Below are 20,624 nucleotides of genomic sequence, written 5' to 3' on the forward strand. Positions count from 1 at the left end.
AGATTGAAGATACTCCAAAACTTTTGGTATAATCCAGTTTCTTTAGTATTTTCTGCATAAACTCACTTGAGTATTTGTCTTATTAGCTCATCTGCAATGCAGCGGCAGCGGCTTGAAATGAGGCTTTTAGACCCTGATGGGCTAGTTCAGATGGAAAGAAGTGACTTGAGAATAAAGTAGTAGTTTCAGTCTCTACCTTGTCATTTGGCCTCAAGACCAGGCTCACTTTTTGATGAGTCTTACAAAACCAGTGTAAACATAGCCATGATATGGTTGTTTTGGAGTGGGAGTGGTTAGTGTATGATGCTGCTTTTCTGACAACACAAAGGAAATTAAGAGACATCAGTCCTTGGTTACTTGCCTAACCATAGGATCTGCCCCTCCTCTTTTAATAAATTTTATTTAAGGGAAAAAAAGAAAGAAATAATAACGAAAAAATGACTTTCTAAACCAGAGCAGAAAGTGTCTCATTAATATTGCTGAAATGTGGAGTGCTTGTAGGAAGCATAAGCCAGCACTGAGCAATTGCTGATTCTCTCCTGCAGACCAGGCACCACAATCCTGATCTGCTGCATGGCACACGTTGCACTTCGTCTGTTCGCTTGAGTTTCTGCTGCTGGGGTTCAAAATGCGTAGGAGAATGGTGCCAAACCAGATTTTCTGATGTGTAGTCAGGATGTTGCCAGGGTGTGCATTTGGAGCTGGGAGCTGCAGAAGAGTATCCCACAGTTTAGGTGCACCCATGATCTGATGTTGGATTTTTCTCACATAGCAAAGAAAGCCAGGCTGTCTGCTTCAGAAATCATGTGTTGCCACAGTATCTTATGCTGATAGACTGCTGTTGATTAATCTTTTGAATATTATTTGGGAATTCATTTTCTATTAGTCCATTTTAATAATTTTCTCACTTTAACACTGTATATTTGTAATTACAGTAATCAGTTCAGCTGACAATGAGAAGTGCCTGGTGCTTTCTTGTGGCTTCACTGTTTCCAGCTTGCACAGCATTGCTATGGCACTGTGAGCTTGCACAATGGTTTTCCTTTTGCCTATCTTGATGCCTAAACAATTGACATTTCCTTACTTCTTGAATCCTGGTTACAGTGTTCACATGCCAGTTCCAGTACAGCCTAAGATGTATTTCATTTTTGCTGAGTTCAAGGATCAAAATGTCTCGTGATGTTGTGAATTCAGGGCAAAATGTAGGGATTTGGAGAAAGTGATTAGCAGCTGGTTACCTGTATAAAGAACACAGATTAACTCGATGGGCCTGCGTACAATTAAATATGCGTACCCCCCTGCCACATAAAAATAACTCTGTGACTTTACACTCTCTTGCTGCAGTTAAAGTAAAAGTTGGTATCTTTTCTGTTTTGATTGCAAGTGAAATCAACAGTTGCAGCAATGTTCCTATTGTTTCTATTCCCCCATACCTGTCTTTGAAGAAAAGAAGAAAAAAAGGATGTTTCTTTAAATCCAAACAAATCTTAACTCTCTACCTCTGATGAGTGAACCATGGGGTCTTTATTCCACTACCTCCTGTAGACTTGCCATTTCTCAGTTTTATATGATGTTTCAGTTGCAGATTTTAATATTTTCAGAAAGTCTAGTCTTTTTGCATCCTCTTTTTTTTTCCACTCAAACCTCACGTCTCATTCTTCTGTATTTCCAGTGATTTACAGTCATGATTCAAATTGAAACATAATGAGACATCAGGCGTCGATATGTCAAGCTGTTAGAAAGACGCAAGGGAGATGGTAATTTTCAGCAATTTTAGAGTCTCATCAAGTGTGTATATGTTGCCCAGATTACAGTGTACTGCTGACTTACATAAGAACCCTTTAGCTCAGAGGCTGGTAGAGTTCTAGGTAGATAAAGTTCAGTTTGGACTAAAGAAGCCACACTTCTTTCTTTTGGGATTTGCAGTTTCCAAACTGGCACTGCTTCCCACATCTGTGCTCAGGAGGTGAGAACCAGCAGGTCAATGCCTACGTGGCTTTTCAGGCACTGAAGCACAGACGTACGGACCTGCAGCACCGCCGGCGCCATCGGTGATTTGGGAGCGTGTTGCTACCACTTCTGTGCCCAACCTTTAATTATCCTTGATGCTCTGAGTGTAATACAGACTTACTTGCAGTTGATGTAAGACATGAGACAAGCGTGCCATCTTGTGAGCAGGCAAAATGGGAACAGCATGTAGATTCTGTTGTGTGTGAATGAAGAGTGAGGGTTATGCACATAGTTGTTGGGTATTTTTGTTTTAGACCCAAAGGAAATCCAGAGCTAAAACAACTTGGGGTGTAATGGGATTGGAAATCACATTGCTGCTTTAGATCTGGGAGTCATAAAGAGTAATTATTTTTCCATTAATAGGCCAAGGCTTATCAAGATGATATGGGATTCAATAATATGAAAGGTTATCTTTTAAAAAAGGGAGACTCAATTCTGTGTTTGTTTTGAACAGTAGATTTTCATGGTGGAGAAGACTCAAGTACTGTCTATATCACAAATATATGTTTACTGCAGTCTCTGTTCTTTATGTCATGTATACATATATATGCTCATCTTATCTACATACAAATGGTTATACGAATATCTTATGACATTAAGATTTTTATCTGTGATCTTGAGCTGTTCTCATTACTCAGAAGAATAGAAGCCATGGCCAAATTATGAAGATAATTTCTAATTCTTCTCATGAATTCTTTTTCTTTCAATACATACTGCTTAACAAAAGAATTGTTTAAGAGATGCTTAAATTTAATTGGCTCTGATTTCATCTCTGTCTTCTTCAAAGGAAGACATCTTTGCAGTATAAATCCTTTTGTACAAGATTTCAGTGGGTAAGAAATTTCTAGCTAATACTAATCCCTAAAAAATTGCTAAATCTGTTGTGAAACATTCTCTACAGAATTACCACAGTTTTTGTGTCCTGTATCAGTTAATCAAGTATTTTTAGAAGCTGGATTCTCTCCCGACTGTTAATGGTACAAAGATCACTTTTGCAGCCTTATGTCTTGTAGTTTATCAGATCAAACTGTTGCAGGAGTAATTATTTACTCTTGACTAGTCCCATTTTGGGAAGAGTTTGCACGCTGATGTGTGGATGAAACATTTATCTCTTGAGTTGTTCAAAATAACAATTGTGGATGTTCTGAAGCTATTCCTAGACTGGAAAATTAGAAGCAGACCTAGCTTGGTTGGATTGATTGGCATGGGGAGAGCAAACAGCAACAGATTATTGATTGGGCAGCAGCTAGTTGAGCAGGATGACATGATCTATACTCAGCCAACTGGCTCACATTTGACAGTCCTTTTATTCAGTTGTGTTTATCTTACCCCATCCATGTGGGACTCTCCGATTCTCCACCTAATTGGCTGTGTTAATTTGTAGCCCGCACCTTCAGATCTCAGGTGCATCCCAAATTCCTCTGCACAAGTTTCAACATTACTTCAAAGAAGGTGCTGTTGTAGCCTCTGCAAATAATTTTGGGACTTTTTAGACTCCAAGATGCCAGTGAAGCCAGAAGTTGCTTTAACAGTTGCTTTCTTTGTAAGTGAAAACATGACAATAGCTTTCAATTTTTGTGGGATACATCGCAGTGCAACAAATCAGCCCTACATCATTGCTGGATATTTCTTAAAACTGATGAGGAACTGGACTGGGAACTGAGGTGGCAAGAAAGCTGCTTTGAGGAGGAAGACAGGAGCAATGTGGTAAGGCATACTTGCATACAGGGGATTTTTGACAATGAAAGTATTAGTGTTATCTGTGGTTAGGCCTCTTTTAACTTTTTTAGAGAAGCAGTTCTATATTTTTTTAAGGAACATTTCAGGTGTATTATTGATGGAAAAGAGATGCAATGTCCAACATATTTCAAAATATATCTTCATTGGGAAAAAAACCAACTGTCCGCTTCTGTTTGTCTTTGCAGATTGAAGATTTCTGCTTGACTTCTATCAGTAGTTTTTAGTTCCTGTGTATACATTGCTGTGTGCAGATTCTGCCACCCATGTTTCTGGAAGTTACATATTTACCTCTCAGGAAAAAAAAATCAATTTTTAAATCGTTTTTTCTAATGTGTTTTATGATCCTGGCAGATTGCCAATGCTTAAATTAAATTTCCAGTGTCTGTATGGTTGAGGCAAATGTGAAGGCTTTTGGCACCACCCCTTTGTGCAATAAAGAATCAAAGCCAGTAGCGTAAGAAATCTTCTATCAAAAGCTGAAAGCTAGATTCATAAAATCACTTATACAGGCATTACGAGATTTTCCCATGGAAAGTTTATGTGGGAGTTCAGCAAAAACTGATTCAAGAACAGAATTATTTGCACTATATATATTCATCCAGCAGTCAGCAGGCTGACGCTGGCACCCTTTGCCAGTTTTGAAGGATTGCCAGCACTCACTACATGAAGCTGCTGCAAAGCCACATCAGCAGTGTCTCAGGGAGTCTCCTTTTTCTGCGCCCTGCTTCCCTCTTTTCCGAGCAGAATTGAAATGGGTAAAACAGACATCATACTCCTCAGTCAATGTGTGCATTCAATTCTTATGGCTATCTGAAAAATGCTTCTGTTGTAAAGCCATTTCATAACAAATTATTACGGTGGAAGCACTGTAAGAGTAGCTTTCTCATCGGCATTTCACTTCATTTCTCCGCTTCAAAAGAAACATAAATAAGAGATAAAAAGGGCAAATAATAGACAAACTACTCACAGTGAATCCATTTGCATTCACATTTGTATTCTTTTTTTTTCATTTTACTTTGTTTTGTCTTAAGAAAGTGGCTCAGTGTTTCTGAGTCTTCATGAGGACCATATGATATGTGCTGCAACAGAGAGTGTTGCCTAGTTAATAGCGATGATTCCAAAGGCAAGGTAATTTACCACTGCTTTGGCTGGAGCTAATATTGGGCTCCAACATCAGTTCTGTAATTTCTGACAAATGGCCAAGATTTCTTGAATAGGCACAGCTTTCTGTTTTGTGTAGGGAACACACAATCCACTCTTTTGTTGTGGTTGCCACTGCTGTTGTTTCTCCTCCATTCACAATGGAGAGTGGGGTTATTTGTGCCGAGAGGATAATCAGTGCCAAAATTCTGACTTGCTTGTGTTTAATGTGATGTTAATTTTTGTGATAGTCATAAAGAGTAAAAGAGATTTTGTAATATGGATTCCCTTGTATCCTGGTCTTCAAGACAGGAGGGCATATTGGTGATGAAAGTTTTATCTATCACAAGCATGTCAAGATGAGAGCTTACTGGATGATTCAACCCAAATGTATAGAAATTGTTTATATAGAGATTGCCAAACATTTTCCATTGCTTTTCTTTTTATCTAAATTCTTGAATAAATTACTAAATAAAATAATCTGTGTTTGGAATGTATGGCTGTGGGATATGTGGAAACTCACAGCATGTGGGGGAAAGAGTTAGAATAGGGAAATATGATAGTTTTGTAAACTTTACGTGAGTATAGGTACATCGTATATAGACTCAAGATTCAATTTACTGATCAAAGCATCCAAATAACTTTGGATTTAATAATGTCGGCAATGAATGCTAATATATGGAAATTGAAAAGCATGGAGCAACAATAGCTAGCCACGCTTACCAGTATTACCCTCCAGCATGTAGATTTACATTTTTTTGTTTTGTTTTGAAATCACAATTTGGAAATTGTGTGTTCTTTTTCCCTTCTCCCATGCTTCTGAATGTGGGTTCTCCTAAGCAAGCTTAGACAAGATTCAAGCTAAACAATAGGGCAACATCAGTACCTTTGAAGGCTCAGCTTGGATAGGTACCCAAAGCCAGAGTCTGCTTTGATGTACGTGGGCTCAACTCCGGTTGCCCTTGGTTGCCCTCTCTTACCTATGTAACTTGTGTCTGGAAACCCTTGCCAATTTTTTTCTAAAAAGAAAAAAAAATGGATATTTTTGCAAACTCATGTTCATCTTGGTTCTGGTCTGTCTGGAAAAGTACTGCAATAATGCCCTCTCCAGTGATGATTTAATAGTGCTCTTTCAGGTCTAGGCTTCTGACTCCTTCCCACTTTCTGAAATTTCAGCCTCATTTCAAATGGAAGGTTTTTGCCTCTAGTTGGAAATAAAATTATTTGAACTTTTCTGGAATGCTAGCCAAAACCATTGTTTATCTCCCTTGCATCTTTTCCTCTTCTCCCAAGTAATTTATGGTTCCATTTGACTGAGGTTTTGGGTAAGAGAATTGTGATTCCTTTCTCTCGTATCACAGACCTCACCTGGCAGAAGGAAACAGCACATCTCAGTCTTGCTTCTTTCAAAGTCAGTGGGGCTTTTGCCATTAGCTTCAAGGGAAACACGATTAGTCCATTTTATTTTTAATGCAAAAGAGCAAATGAGTCACTTCTTGTATCCATACCTGATTGCTCTTGCCTAGGAGCCAGGAGGTCACCTTCTTTCCTCACTCTTCATCTCAAGGTAGCACTGTGCTTGCCTCTGCCAGTACACTCAACTCAGATTCAGTTCTGAGTCATTTGCAAACCCTAAACTCCCATTGTCTTCAAAGGACATTTGGATTACAAAGAACACCGAGTTTACTCAGGCAGAGAAGAAATTGAAAGGTATGAGGTTGCCACACCTATCAGAAGAGTTTGGCAAGACAGTGGTTGTTTGCCCTAAAGACAGCATGAGCAGTGGGGATGGGATAGATGTGCCCACAGCCTAGGGGTCTTTGGTACTGGCTAGTATAAGACTGAGGAGAAACTGCTATATTGACAAGAAGCAAATTCAAAACACTTAAAATATTTCTCCTTTTTTATTTCAGACTTAGATTGTAAAGTGAGAGCTACAAGATATCACTGATACTAGGATCGTTGTAATGTTCAGATAAATATTGGGCACTTTTATTGGATGTGGAGATATACAAGACTTCTTTAACAACAAATCATAGAATGTGAGAGATAATTAAGGGCTACAAACTCTCTTTCTCTTCAGAAAGAAGGACACTGTCTTAAGGATCGAGGATTAGGAGCAATTTATTTTTCACAGTGATTCAATAGGTGATTCTGTATCTGTCCAAAGGCAGTTGAACCTTCTTTGAAAGGATCGGGTATTGGCCACTCTCCAGGACAGAACACTAAATGGACCTCTGGTCTCATCTAATAGGGAATGTTCTACATTCCATAAAGGGTAATGGCAGCAAATTAATAGAAGATTCACTGAGGATAGCAGGCCTCTCATAGGAGGTGTCAGTCCTGGCAGAAGTCAGTTATTTTATTGCACTAGGCAAATCAGGCTGGATTCTCTCTGTGGTGCAGTAACAGCAGATTGGGGAGCATGCAAAGCAGCATCAATACATAAAAATTAAACTACTTTTAATATACAAAGCTGAGTTTAGATAAATGCAGAACAGAGAAGCAAAGGTGCAATGTTCTCTGAAAGTGTGGCCTTTTAATGCTGTTTTGGAGACTAATTTACATACAAATAAAATGTCAGCTTATCCCATAATTGTCATGATAAATTGGAGCATTTAGACTTTTGCACAAGGTGCTCCTTTTGCACCTTATTAAATTACTGGATCTTGGCCTTTTGCCAACGGCTAGGGTGACGCTCTACTGAAATACATACAGGAGGGGGATATGGACCTGGACACCTAGAGAAACCAAGTTCAGTCACTACCCAAGAGCTCTGCCTGCATGTCGCCTTGAACACCGTGAATTTTGCATCTCTCGTTACTGTAGATAATTTTATTTATCCATAAAATGGCAGTGATAATAATTTTCCTGTTTCACAAACTTTGTTGAGGTTTAATAGGTTGTCATGTTTACACAGTGCTTTTAGGTAGTTGATTAGAAGCCAGGGCAAAGTGAATCTTGCCTTGTTGGGCTCTCCTATCCTGGATGGATGGCAGTGGCAGGCACGTAGGAGCAAGCTCTCTGCAACAGGCCAGTAAGAAATGCAGAGCAGCAAACTGACATGCTCAGGAACCTTTACATAAAAGCAGTTTTAGAATTCTTTATTTTGGTTCCAAGATAGCATAAAATTCCACCGTATGTCACCTATGTCACCTCTTTAGACACGTTACCTTTTGCCTTTGGTTTCTCTTGAAAGTGTCTGTGTGATTATCCCAGGAGTGAGCTTAAAATGAAATAAGCACCTGGAAGTGGGTTAAAACAATCTATTTTGAAATGCCACTCCTAAACTCTCTGAAATGACCAAGTGTCTGCTTTATACCCATAGAAAAGGTTAGATTTATTCCAGTGGCTAGATGACTGCCGATGTGTGCAATGCTCTGAAGCATAATAATAGAAAAGATCATTTTGAATTAATTCAATGTGAATTAATAAGAGATTTATCTGATGAGAGTTGTTTGAAGGTGATGGCGCTTTGTAGCTGAACAGGATTTAAGATGTCCAGAAGTGCATCTTTTGAGATTTGAGAACGATTGATGTTGGAAAAGTAAATGTAAATGGGAAGGAGCAAGCTTGAACAGACTGCAGTTCTTTTTACTTGTCTCTTTGTTGTAAACTTTGTGGGGAAAAAATTGCAAACAGGTCTTGGCAAATTGGTGATCAGAGACTAAACTGAAGAGTTTGAAAATTCAGAAGAGTAAGAGAGGAGGTGAAAAACAACGTTTTGCTGTAATGCTGCTCTACTAATATGACGTATAAGGCTTGGTTTTCTCCTTACATTTTCTAGATCGATGAAGCTATCATAATTTCAGTGGAGCATGAAGACTGAAGAATATCAAGTAGATACATTCTGTACAAAATACAATGTCTGATCTTCCCAAATTTTACTGATACCAGGAGGCATGTTCTACCCTAGCAATTTCAGGCAGGAAAGAGTTGACATGCAGTTTTAGGGCTTTGTAGAAAAATGTGTATAGATTAAAAACTCCTTTGGAATTTGTCAGTTGCTTAGAGCTGTGACATCCCCTGTCTTGTATGGTGTATTTGAAGACACTGGTGCCAAAGCAGGGTGGATGTGGTCTTGTTGAAGGGGCATTTGCTTGTCATTAAGCTTATTCTGCTCTCCTACAGTTTAGGGCCTGACTCTTCAGTTCCTTACATGAAAGGGGTTGTTCTTCCCTTCTCTTCTCAGCAGAGAAAGGTTTGGGCCGTGCGTTGGTTGTTTGCTGGCAGGCTTGTTCAGAGAACCACAAGCAAAACTGGGAGAGAAGCACTGTGTGTGACTGCCTCTCGCTGTGTGTCCCAGCCAGAGATGGTGGGGATGTGAAGCTGTGTGTCCCTCTTCTGTCATTTCGCTGTGCAAGTGTCCACATAGAAAGGCAGAAAGGTAGAAGCCTTAGCCAGTCCTGTGCCACTGTGTCTGAGTCTGGGATAGTTTGCATCTAATGTAATCTAATTTTCAGTGAGGGCAGCAATTTCACCTGGAGTTTCCACTGTATTTACAGATTTTTTTTTTTTTTTTTGGAAAATGCTTAAATTAGAAAACATGCAGGTCTTTGAACTGTGGGCTGTACTAATGAGCTTGTTAACTTTCTGGTTGTGCTCAGCACAGGTCTGGGCCAGCCCGGTGGGCTGGGCTGCGGTGGAGGGCTGGGTGCCGGGTGGCTCCCCCAGGATGGAGCCTGCTGCCGAGATGCTTTCCCAGAAATTCAGTCTCTCAAGACAGGAGCTTTCTGGCTTTGGAGATCGTGTGCCTTAAAGCTGCTTGATTGTTATATGGAGAGTGGAGAGAAGACTCCAGATTGGTTAGGACTTTATGTCCTTGATAGAAGCCGAAACTTTGAACACTTAAGGGTTTCTTATATAAAGCACGGCAGATAGTCTTTGTGGCCTATTTATGTGTAATAAACTGAGTTTTGTTTTGTGCTTTGTTTTTTTTTTTTTAATTATTTTTTTAAATTTTTTTTTTGTGTGTGAAAGAAGAAGAAGAAAAAAAAGGAGAGAAATTAAAACCACAGCAGTATTTTCCCATGCAGCTATAGCAAGTATCCTGCAATCTCACATGATCGGCTGTCCTGCTGGGGTGGAGTGTGGGAAGGTGTCAAAATATGTCTCTCAATTTTATTTTTTTTTTCTTAAAAGGGAAAGCCAGATGAATGCCAAAAGCCCTGCTCTCTTCTCTAGCCCTGCAGTAACAAACTACATGAGTGTATGTTATTAAGATGATAAGATTAAATTTCTAGCTACTAACGTGCTATCACAACAGCAAAGGGGGAAAAAATCTTGAAAAAATTATGAAAATTAGTCTGACAGTCTCCTTTTAATAATATGATCACTCCCAACCCCAACAGACAGTGTAGGCTGGAATTCTGCAGGGCTTTTTTGTGGTCCTAATGATTTTAATAATACTTTGTGCTATGTAGCACCTTTCATTAGAGGATCACAAAGTGCTTTACAGTCACTAATTAATTAAGCCTCACAACACTCCTGTGAGATAGGTAAGTATTAGACATATATTAAGCTGAGACACTGAGAGTTAATGATTTTTTGCTGCATTATTCTGGCAAAATGATTGATGTTCAAGCGCTGTATGTGCATTATATGTCTTTGTGTGGGTGTGTAATATATATGAGTGTAAAAGCATTAATTTTACTATCCCTTAACAAAGAGGTCCTACTTGAGCCTGTTGAATATAAATGCATATTTTCATTTAATTTTTTGTTACTGCAGCATATTGACTGATAATATCGCAATCTTCATAGACCCTTAACTCAGTTTACTCTTTGTCTGCTTGTGCATCTACTTGTACAAAGATTAGTCAGTGGCATCTCATAAAATTCAGACATATTTCTAGATGGACTATTTTGTAAAAAGAGCATATGACTGAGATCTGACCTAAACCTGTAGCACAAGCACCGGTCAACAACCATTCTGTTGAAATAGGCTTTGATGACAAGCCATCCCATTCAGTAAAAGTAATGAGCAATAACAACGACCTGTTGCAGGAGCTGATGATCAGCAGGTAATTAGCCATTATCTTCACCACCCATAAGAAACTATTGATTACCAGAATTTGCTTTTTGTTTTTGTTTGGTTCCTTTATTTTTTTAAGGAAGTACATTAGCCACTATGGTAATCCATTATCCTGAATTACAAACTGATTTTAGTAGAAGTTTCCACTAATTTGTTTCCAGGGATAAACTGATGTGATGTTGAACGGAAATGTCTGGATCTTTCAGATGCGTGTGTCATGTAGAGTAGCCTTGGCTGTTTTTGAGGAAAAGTATGTATAGCTATTATTTCTACTTAAAAATAGCTGCAAGTGATTATATCAGCTAAAAAAACCCTATGTGGTTTAAAGATAATTTCAGTGTAATGAAAGTAAGATACGGAGCCCAAAGACAAATTCTGCAATCTGGGCCTTATCCAGGATTCCCTCAACTTGAGAAGTCCTTTCATTCATATCAGGCTTAGTAATTCTTTTATTTTGGGAAGATCACTATTTTCAGTGGTGAAAAGGTAGTGCAGTCCCAGTGACTGTTCATCACTTGGCTTCGTTACTAACACTCAACAAATGTGCTTATTATTACGATGGCATTTTTGAGATGTAGGAAGTTGCCTGCTAACAACGAAAGTAACACCACTAATTTTGTTTCAAGTGGGACATAAGGCAGCCAGCAGATGATAACTTCCAATTGCTGATGGCAGTGCCTGGATATGAATCAGTTAATTGTATGCCATTATCTATCCCATTAGGCCAGTCCCATTATGATGTCCAATACCTGTTAATATATGTGAATTTTTAAGACATTTCTTTTCTACAGCTCATTTTCAACAGTTACTTTAAACTTGTTTTAAACTTTGTATTTGGTGAACATTACCTCTGAGATATTTTTTGTCTGTCTTTATGTGTGTGCAAATGTGTGTCTGAGCAGAAGGCAGCTATGGGATTTCTCATGCTTGAGGGAAATAGAGGACAGCAGCCACTATTTGTATAGTGCCCACTAGCAGATGCATGTGATTGTACAATAGGTATAATAATGTTTTAAGTAAAAAACATATTTTGAATGCATAATTTAGGAAGGAAAACCTTTTTTTTGTTTTGTTTTGCAGATATACAGATCAGCTCTCAAAATGTCTTCTGTGTCTTCCGTGCATCTTCTAAGACAGTTGCATTAGCCTGCCTGCTAGTTGACTAATAGAATTAATAATTGTAAAAAGCACTCTAAAGCCACATGCCTTATGAAGTCAATGCTGGGTATGATTTTACAAGTATGTGATCTATTTTTTCAAGTGAAATTGTTAACCGAAAACGTTCTTGGCACACAATAAAACATTGTGCAATCTGTTATTTGTCTTAGAGATAATAATTTCAGAGTGGCTATATTCTTTCTGTATCTAACTTATGACTTGTTAGGGGATGGTTTCTTCGATTTAGGAGTATTGCAAATGAAGTTTTATTTACATAATATGTCTCTGAAAAATGATAGTGGAGGAATTTCAGCGACAAAAAACCTCTGTGTCTTTTCTTACTGTCCCCTTGAGTGGATATCAAGCAAATAAATGACAGATGATTTTTCAAAAGCTAAAAGAAAAAAGAGGAGAAAATACTTTGAAATTCAACTTAAAGAAGTTTTTATATTTGAATCAATGTTATCTTCTTTCCTTTCTTTCTCCAAGTGTAGAATACCGCATGAAAAAGCTCTACTAGGCAGATATGTTTTTCTTTTTTCCCCTCCATTAACACACAGACTCACAAATATAGGGAAAATTTGAACCAAAGTATCCAGATCTACTGTCCAGTTAGCCTGTATAGAGTCCAGATTTTTCTTTTCTTTATAGAGACTTTTTTCTGTCCTTTTTTCTGACTCTTTTTTGTCAGTTGCTATGAAGATAGCAAATCTCTAAGCTTTCCTTATCTGCCAAAAATATCTGTAACAAAAACATTTTAAAACATTGCATTTAGTCTTGTTTAATTTTGACTGAGGTAACAGTCATGATGTTTACTTTCTTGATTTCTGATTTTTCTTCACTTCGCAGTCAGGACTTCTTTCTCTGTCCTCTGCCATGGATTGTATTTAAACAGAAGTTAGTTTAAAAAAGGTTTGGGAGGTGTAACCAGAAGAAAAATACAGACTTAGCAGAACACCTACCAGAGATGCTCACAGATATTTTTAGTGTGTGTTAACCAAGAGCATTCATGGAGTCCCACAGAGAAGCAGTAATGCTAAAAGGCTGAGGACTATATTTATACCTTGAATTATATACGTGTGCATGTTGTTTTAGTAGGCTGAGTCTGTATTGTAATTGTTCTCTTACCACATTAGAAAATCTTTTTTTTCTTAGTTCTAAGTGAGTTCATGGTTCAGAAGTTATTGGGAAAAAAAAAAAAAGTAAAATTTAGTGCATACATATCCTGGTAGGTGTGGTTGTCATTAAGAGAAGACACTTGGTTCCCAAGCATGGATGTCTTCTACAATAAGGAATCACAGTAGGCATTTAAGAAACCTATTAAGACCACACGGAGTGTCAAAATTTCTGTAACACGAACTGGCATTCTGCGTGAAAGCCGTCTTGCTGTAGCCCATGCTGCCTGTGGATGAGCTCAACCACAAAGACAACAGAGCCAGCCCAAGACACAAGTTGAACACTTCCCCTAAGAAGTCGTCTGTTTTTATCAACAGAGCATACAGTGCCCTTTCATGTGGAGCAGATGTAAATAAGAGGATGTACAGATGCCGGTTCTTTTATTTTTAACCTCTGTCCCCGGCTGTACTTCTCAAAGTACTGTTTTGAGAAGGTCATCCACAGCTTTCCAAGGTCTGGATACATCACCATTTGGAGCACATCAGTGCTGCTCCCAGAGTCGTCAGGTGGTCCTCCCTTTGCAGAGCAATATGTATCTCCAGTGCCTCCGTAGGGCCCGGCTGTGGCTGACCTGGGAATGGAGGCTCAGACTTGAGTTTGCAGCTCACATCTCATGTGTGGTACTGCAGACTGCTGCCACCAGACCACACACAATTTGGCAAAGAGAAACATCCATTGCTGTATACAGCATTGGCAAAGATTAAGAGCATAGAAAAAGTTGTAGCACATCTGTCTTCTGCCCATAGCTAGCATGTGAACACAAATGGATCAAACCATCTGGTGATGAATATCAAATCCAGAACCACACAGTAGAGAGAGCAGGGCAGTTTCATATATGTATTTTCTCTAAGTAGGCTGGAGAAGGTGAAGATATATAGCGGATGAGGAATTTGACTTAGTACCTGCATAGTCTGATTGCTTGTCCTTCCATAATCTCCCCTGTTGAGTGAACAACTAACTCACCGGTGGCAGACTCCTCTTTTCTCTCTGATCCTTATTACTATCCTGTCTCAGCTATCTTAAATGGATCCTGGAAGTGTACTTGCAGATTTAGCAGTAGTGACTATGTCTGCAGAGAAGACTGAGCAGAGGAAGGTTTGGCTGATTAGATCCATGTGGATTCCAGGTGTTTTCAAGGCAGATCCTGACTCAGCCACATAGTGATGTCAAATGTCTGGGTCCAGGCCTGTAAAATTTTATTGACAACGGGTTTTCCTAATAAAGTTAGTTTCTCTTTGTTTGGCAAATAGAACTAATTACATGAATAATGTACTGTGGGGCCTGACTCTAGAATATCCGTATAATCTTGTTTGAAGTTTATGGGCAGTAGGAGGGAAAACTTTTGCTATAGAGAAACTGATACCTGCTTAGGAAAAATACTTTCTCTGAAACCTCAAGTTACTTACTCTCCTAAATCTGTTTCCTTCCTAATAACTTGTTTAAATTCTTCTGATTATGTCTTTTAGATGTATTTTTGCAAAACTACTTTATATGTAGTTGTACAGAGTATGAATATTAGACTGCTAAAGTTTATTTTTCCCCTTAGTCTTTTTAAATTATTTAAAAAGAAGCATTAATTTAAAATTATTTCTGTCAGACCATTATCTTCTCAAAAGATAATGAAACCTGTAATTCACTGACTCTCATGGCAGTGTTTTTGTAGGTTTTAAAGTTCTCTTTTTAGTTAAATTCAGTCTCAGTGCAATCATTTTTTAAATGAAAAATTTCCGTTTTCTGCATAGTCCAAAAACCTGTTTGACAAAAATTTTCTGAAAAGTTGGTGTATTCAATGTAGTCATATAGTTCAGAATGCTTTGAGAAGTGTCAGCTTTGTAATCTGCTATATATCTCAAATAATTCTATAGTTTTTTTTTCTTTTTTTTCCCTCCTTTTTTTTTTTCTTTTTTTTGTTTCTTTTTCTGTGGTAGATATGGTCCGGAAAAAGAACCCCCCTCTAAGAAACGTTGCTAGTGAAGGTGAGGTACAGACCCTTGAGTCTACAGGTACTGAAAGTGAAGAGTCTGGAAGGAAAAAAGAATTTTCTGCAGAGCAGATGCAAGAAAACACTGACCAGGGTGATGCGGCAGAGTTAAATAACAAGGAGGAACTTTGCATGCATGTCCAAGAGCCATCTTCCAGCATTAAAAAGGACTTGAAAAGCTCAGTGCTGAGTGAAAAGGCTGGCTTCAATTATGAAAGCCACAATAAGGGAGGAAATGTTCCATCCTTCCCTCATGATGAGGTGACAGACAGAAATATGCTGGCTTTCTCATCTCCAGCTGTTGGGGGAATCTGTGAGCCCTTGAAGTCTCCTCAAAAATCAGATGCAGATGACACCCAAGATGTGGTCTGTACCCCGTCAGGAGATGCAGCGGAGACAAATGAGGAGCATCAGATGTCGCCAAAAGCTTCAGATGAAACAGTGCAAGTGCAAAGTGGTCAAACTGATGGCCAAGGCTCAAGCCCCGTCCCCATGGCCTCAAAAAACCCACAAGTGCCTTCAGATGGGGGTTTAAGGCTGAACAAATCGAAAGCAGATTTGTTGGTAAATGATAACCCAGATACAGCGCCTCTGTCTCCAGAGCTTCAGGACTTCAAATGCAACATCTGTGGGTACGGTTATTATGGGAACGACCCCACAGATCTCATCAAACACTTCCGCAAGTACCACCTAGGACTGCATAACCGCACCAGGCAGGATGCTGAGCTTGACACTAAAATTTTGGCTCTCCACAACATGGTGCAATTCAGCCACTCCAAAGACTTCCAGAAAGTCAACCGCACTGTGCTTTCAGGGGTGCTGCAGGACATCAATTCCCAGAGGCCTGTCTTATTAAATGGGACTTACGATGTGCAGGTTTGTATTTTCCCAGCCTCCCTGCTTCTGCTAACTGCCTTCTCAGCTGCAAAGCCAGTTGTTTGCAAAGCCTCTCTTACCTACGTGATTAATGCATCTCATATAACCTGCTTAAGTTTTAAGAAGGGTTTTGGTCACTTTAACCAGGCTTGCTGCAGGTCTGCTGAGCATCTTGTACAGTAGAGGAGTATTTGGCTTTTTGACCAGTGACATTTCTGTGTACGATTTAGTCATTGTAATCAATAGCAAAAGATCTTATTCAGCAAACAGGCAAAATGCTGAATTGGTAATCATATCTGAAGGATTTGCTGTCACAGAAAGAAAAGAGCAAATAATAATGAAAAATAACAACCAGATAGACAAAAGACAGCAGCTGGAAATTAAAAATGTAATCCTAAATTATCAGCTGCTGGGAGTCAAGATTTGGCTTATTGATTCTTTATTAAGATAAAATAAATGGCAAGTCTTGGCAGCTCTGAAGTTGTCTAGTGCCAGAAAAACAGAATACACAATGGGTATTTAAAACATTTCAAAAGTAACAGTAATCCATGCTGTCCTTCACAGTAGTAAGCCTGTAAGAAAAGGATTATTGCCTCAGTAATTTTCTCATCTAGTTGAAGCAGGGAAAAAACTACAGATACTGCTGTAAAAAAAAAAAAAAAAGAAAAAAGAAAAAAAAATCTTTTTATCATGAAAGAGTGGACTCAAAAACTTTTCCATGGAGACTCTGTTAGTTTCTTATCAGCTAATACTTAATTAGTCAAAAAAAGAATCAATGCTGCTTTAAAAAAAATCTTCAGAATGAACTGAGAGATGCAGTAGGATACTTCAGTATTTTATATGATAAAAAATCCAGGTTTTAAAAACAAAAAGAAAGAAACAAAGTTTGCATATAATATAAGCTCAAATGTCCATCTATTTTCAAATCACTGCAGGCATGCAAACCTTGTAGTAATCATCAGACAAAACTCCAGGATATGTTAAAATAAAAAGGTAGAAGGTTGAAAATTTTTAATAATGTTTGCAGAAACTGTAGCTATAGGAAAGAAATTTTGCAAGGCTAAGATGGCTAACATCTAACTTCAAGTAAGAAGCCAAAACCAGAAAACAAGTCAGGCACTTGAATCTTTTAAAATGATTTAAACTTTCCTCTTTTTTCAGAAACTCTACAACTTCTTTGTGGAGCAGCAAATCAAACTAAGGTCGTTACTAGTGTAAAAGATGCAATCTTTGGACTGCTGTCTTATTAAAAGATCGCTTCACTGTCTCATGTCAGACACTCTCTCCCGTCAAACTGTGATTAGAAAGCAAATACGTGATGTAGTTAAAAGAGGTTAGAAGTGAATAATGTCAGATTGTGAAATGATGGTTTATAATTAGCACACAGTATGATGTTAATACCTGGATTTCCTGCTATAGTTTCAGTTTGCTGACTCCGGGGACAGCATCTTAGAGCAACTGATCCATGCTGTCAGGAAGACATTCAAACTGGAACAGCTCAGGCATACAGTATAGAGGAATTTAAGTTTCTAAACACACTTTCATTTCCTCCAAACAATTGTTTCGTTAGGTCCTTAGTTATTTATAGGAAAGTTATGCTAGATTAGAATGAGCTGGACACTTTTCCTATGCAGAGCTTTCAGAAATAAAACAGATGTGTGAGCTATCTCAGTTTGAACTGATAGAAGGAGAAATAAAACAGCTGAACCTAGACTATACTTGTCTACTAAACTCTGGCAGTAAGATACTGCAAGGGAGACAAAAAGTGGTAGGAAACAGCCCATAGATAATCTACTTCAGATCAGCCTTTTCTCAGATGAAAAACATTTTCCAAAATAGAAGAGACAGCCTATACAATGTTGGCTATTTATTTGAAATAAGAAAAAAAATGGATCTGGAAACTTAATTTTTAAGAGTGCTAATTTTCCCTGCCCAATTTGGGAATAGAAGATTAAACAATCTTTTGCGGCAAATACTCTACTACATCACTTGCACATGCACCAGATGTTGATCCAGAACATGTCAGAAGATAAGTAACTGATTAATATTTTTATGCTTTCTCCTCCTGCACTCCCAATTGAGAGCAGCTTTGTGAGATTCATAAACACAGTAAAAGAACATTTGAAAATCCCCTTTGCACCCACACATGTTTATACTGCTTCTACATCCATTTTGGAGGGGATTTTTCTCAGGCATCTGGACGGCTAGTGTCTCCTGCCGCAATGAGGGATTGTATTGATTGGTGCTCCAGCTAAAATTGGTTCAGTGAAACTCCTGTGTAACATGGAGAGGGAACTGAGCCTGAATAATTGGTTCATGTGAACAGTATTATTTATTTGTATAGGTACTGGGCTAAACAAAAATAATCCCTTTGTAATTAACTTGAAATAGTAATAGACTGAGTTTAGGATCTGATTTATTGATTCCCTTGCACTTAACAAACTGTTCTGTTGTAGCTGGGCTGGAAGTTATCAATAGATTTATGGTCTCAGTCCAGGGAACTGGGTGCAGAAGCCAGGGGATGAAGATGGTGAGTCACGGCTCACAGTGATAAGTTGGAGACCATGGTATATGAAGATTGCTAGTAGTGAGTGATGCTATTGAGCCCATAGTTTGCATTCATAACAAAGGCAAATGAAAAGCAATGGGAATATGCTTGAGTGCAGGAAAAAACACTATCTCCTATCCTGTCTGCAGATATGTAGGGATGTGATCCATTTGCTGAGGACTTGGAAGAAAGAAATCAAATGCATTTTTCGACTTCATAGAGGTGAAGTCGGTCCTAGAAAAATTAAACCCTACCCCCAGCCAGAAAACACCTTCCCGACCCTAAACTCAGCTTTTAGCAGGTATTGTAGTCAGCAAAACTAGAGATAGACATTTGACTTCACATCCAGGTACGGAAATGTTGGGGCTGTGTTTTGTAGTACATAAAGAGGATTTGGCTGGGAACTGTGTAAATAGTCCAATTTTTCTGGCCTTACTTCTGTGTAGATTTCTACTTGGTTTGAAGGTTTAACCCAAACAGGTTTATTTGTCTTTTTTGAAAATGTTATTTTGAAAATCTCCTGTACTCTTTGTTCCCATTTCTTTCTTCAAAGGTTTTTGGTTCATTGAGTTATGATAAATTCCATAGGATTGGGTAAAATCACTGAGCAGTTTCTGGGAGATTAACTTTCTTGGCAGTATAGATTTCAGAAAACATTCACTATCACATCTCTGAATTCCCAGGGAATGTGTTAATCAGCTTTACAGCTTTTATTAGAATAATATTTGAAGTGAGTTCAATGGATCGACTTTTGCTGATGCCCCTCATTACTTTTTCTTCACATTTAGTCAATTGATCAATCTCTATAGGCGGCGTTGTCTTGCTGGATATTTGAGTCTATGTAAGGCTTTGTGGATGTGCCTAAAGCAGTAGACTTTACTGGATCTAAAGACTTCACTTAAAGTAAAATCTATGTGACTAAGTTAACAGCTATGATGCTGAAATCTATTGCCTTTGCTGCTATACGATTAAGTCTACCTCTGTGTTTGATCTAATGACTCTTTAATGCTTATGGAAAAGTCTGGAGACAGGCAAGCTACTGGCAAGTAGACAGTAGGCAGTCTTTAACCCTCAATTTTTTATGCGTAGTGAATGGGACACCTTCAGCAGAAAGGTTGGAGAGTGTTGTCTTCCACATAGCAGCTTATGGCTAATGGATAGGACATGCCCAGCAAGGGTGAAGAAGAAAGCTTGGATCCCCTCTGACAGAGCAAGGAAAGGAGCCTACTTTTCCTGTTTCCTGAACAAGTGTTCAAGTCATTAGGCTATTGTATAAAAGGGAGCGTGACCCCATTTCCTGATACATTTTAAAAGAGAACAGTGTCCCTCAAAGAAAGGACAGAAATGTCTGTGTTCAGGTGAGGGTTTCAGATGGCATGTCCCAAGGGAGAAGGGTATTCATGCAGCCATGAATAAAGACGTATTGCAGTGCTCAGCAGTTCTTATGGTTGCTTCATATTGTGTTTGCTACCTTTGAGAAGCTTCCTGCTCAGCATGGCCCTGGTTCTGGAGCTTATAGGCACAGATCTACCTCCTCTTATATTCAGCCATTAAAAAGATTCAGAATGTGAAAAAACATGATTCTTTTTTTTAATCCAGTCTTCTCATTTTGATATTTTCATGGTTTTGAATCTAGACAGACATATAAGAAGACAAATTTCTCAAAAAATATGGATTGATAAAAGCCATACTAAAGTTTCTTGATTGTATTTCAGTGCACCTGGGGAGAAAAAAAAAAAGAAAAAAATAAATTACTGCATTAGCTATTGCCCCACAGACTAATGAGAGGTTATTGGCAGGTTTTTTTTGTTCTGTGGTTCTAGATATCCAATATTATAAGAGTTTTCCTATACCACTCAGCCCAATCCTTTTTCATATATGAATCATAGAATGATTTGCATTGAAAGAGGCCTTAAAGATCATCTAGTGCCAACCCCCGTGCTGTGGACAGGAATATCTTCT

General features: G+C 38.5%; 1 protein-coding gene across 7 annotated transcripts in view; it reads left to right on the top strand.

Annotated features, from left to right (window-relative positions):
- The window catches only part of TRPS1 (transcriptional repressor GATA binding 1), a 214,126-nt gene that overhangs the window by 27,218 nt on the left and 166,284 nt on the right, over nucleotides 1-20,624 (top strand). For 3 of the 7 annotated variants that reach the window (XM_064646372.1, XM_064646426.1, XM_064646389.1), the window contains exons 2-3: nucleotides 12,004-12,162; nucleotides 15,186-16,114. In XM_064646372.1, the coding sequence (XP_064502442.1) occupies nucleotides 12,126-12,162; nucleotides 15,186-16,114 (966 nt within the window). In that variant the 5' untranslated portion in view covers nucleotides 12,004-12,125. Of the gene's footprint in view, nucleotides 1-11,084; nucleotides 11,174-12,003; nucleotides 12,163-15,185; nucleotides 16,115-20,624 lie in introns of all 7 variants that reach the window. The other 4 variants (XM_064646417.1, XM_064646408.1, XM_064646381.1 and 1 more) reach the window with 3 other exon arrangements.

The sequence above is a fragment of the Pseudopipra pipra genome, chromosome 1, assembly GCF_036250125.1.
Source record: "Pseudopipra pipra isolate bDixPip1 chromosome 1, bDixPip1.hap1, whole genome shotgun sequence".
NCBI lineage: Eukaryota > Metazoa > Chordata > Aves > Passeriformes > Pipridae > Pseudopipra > Pseudopipra pipra.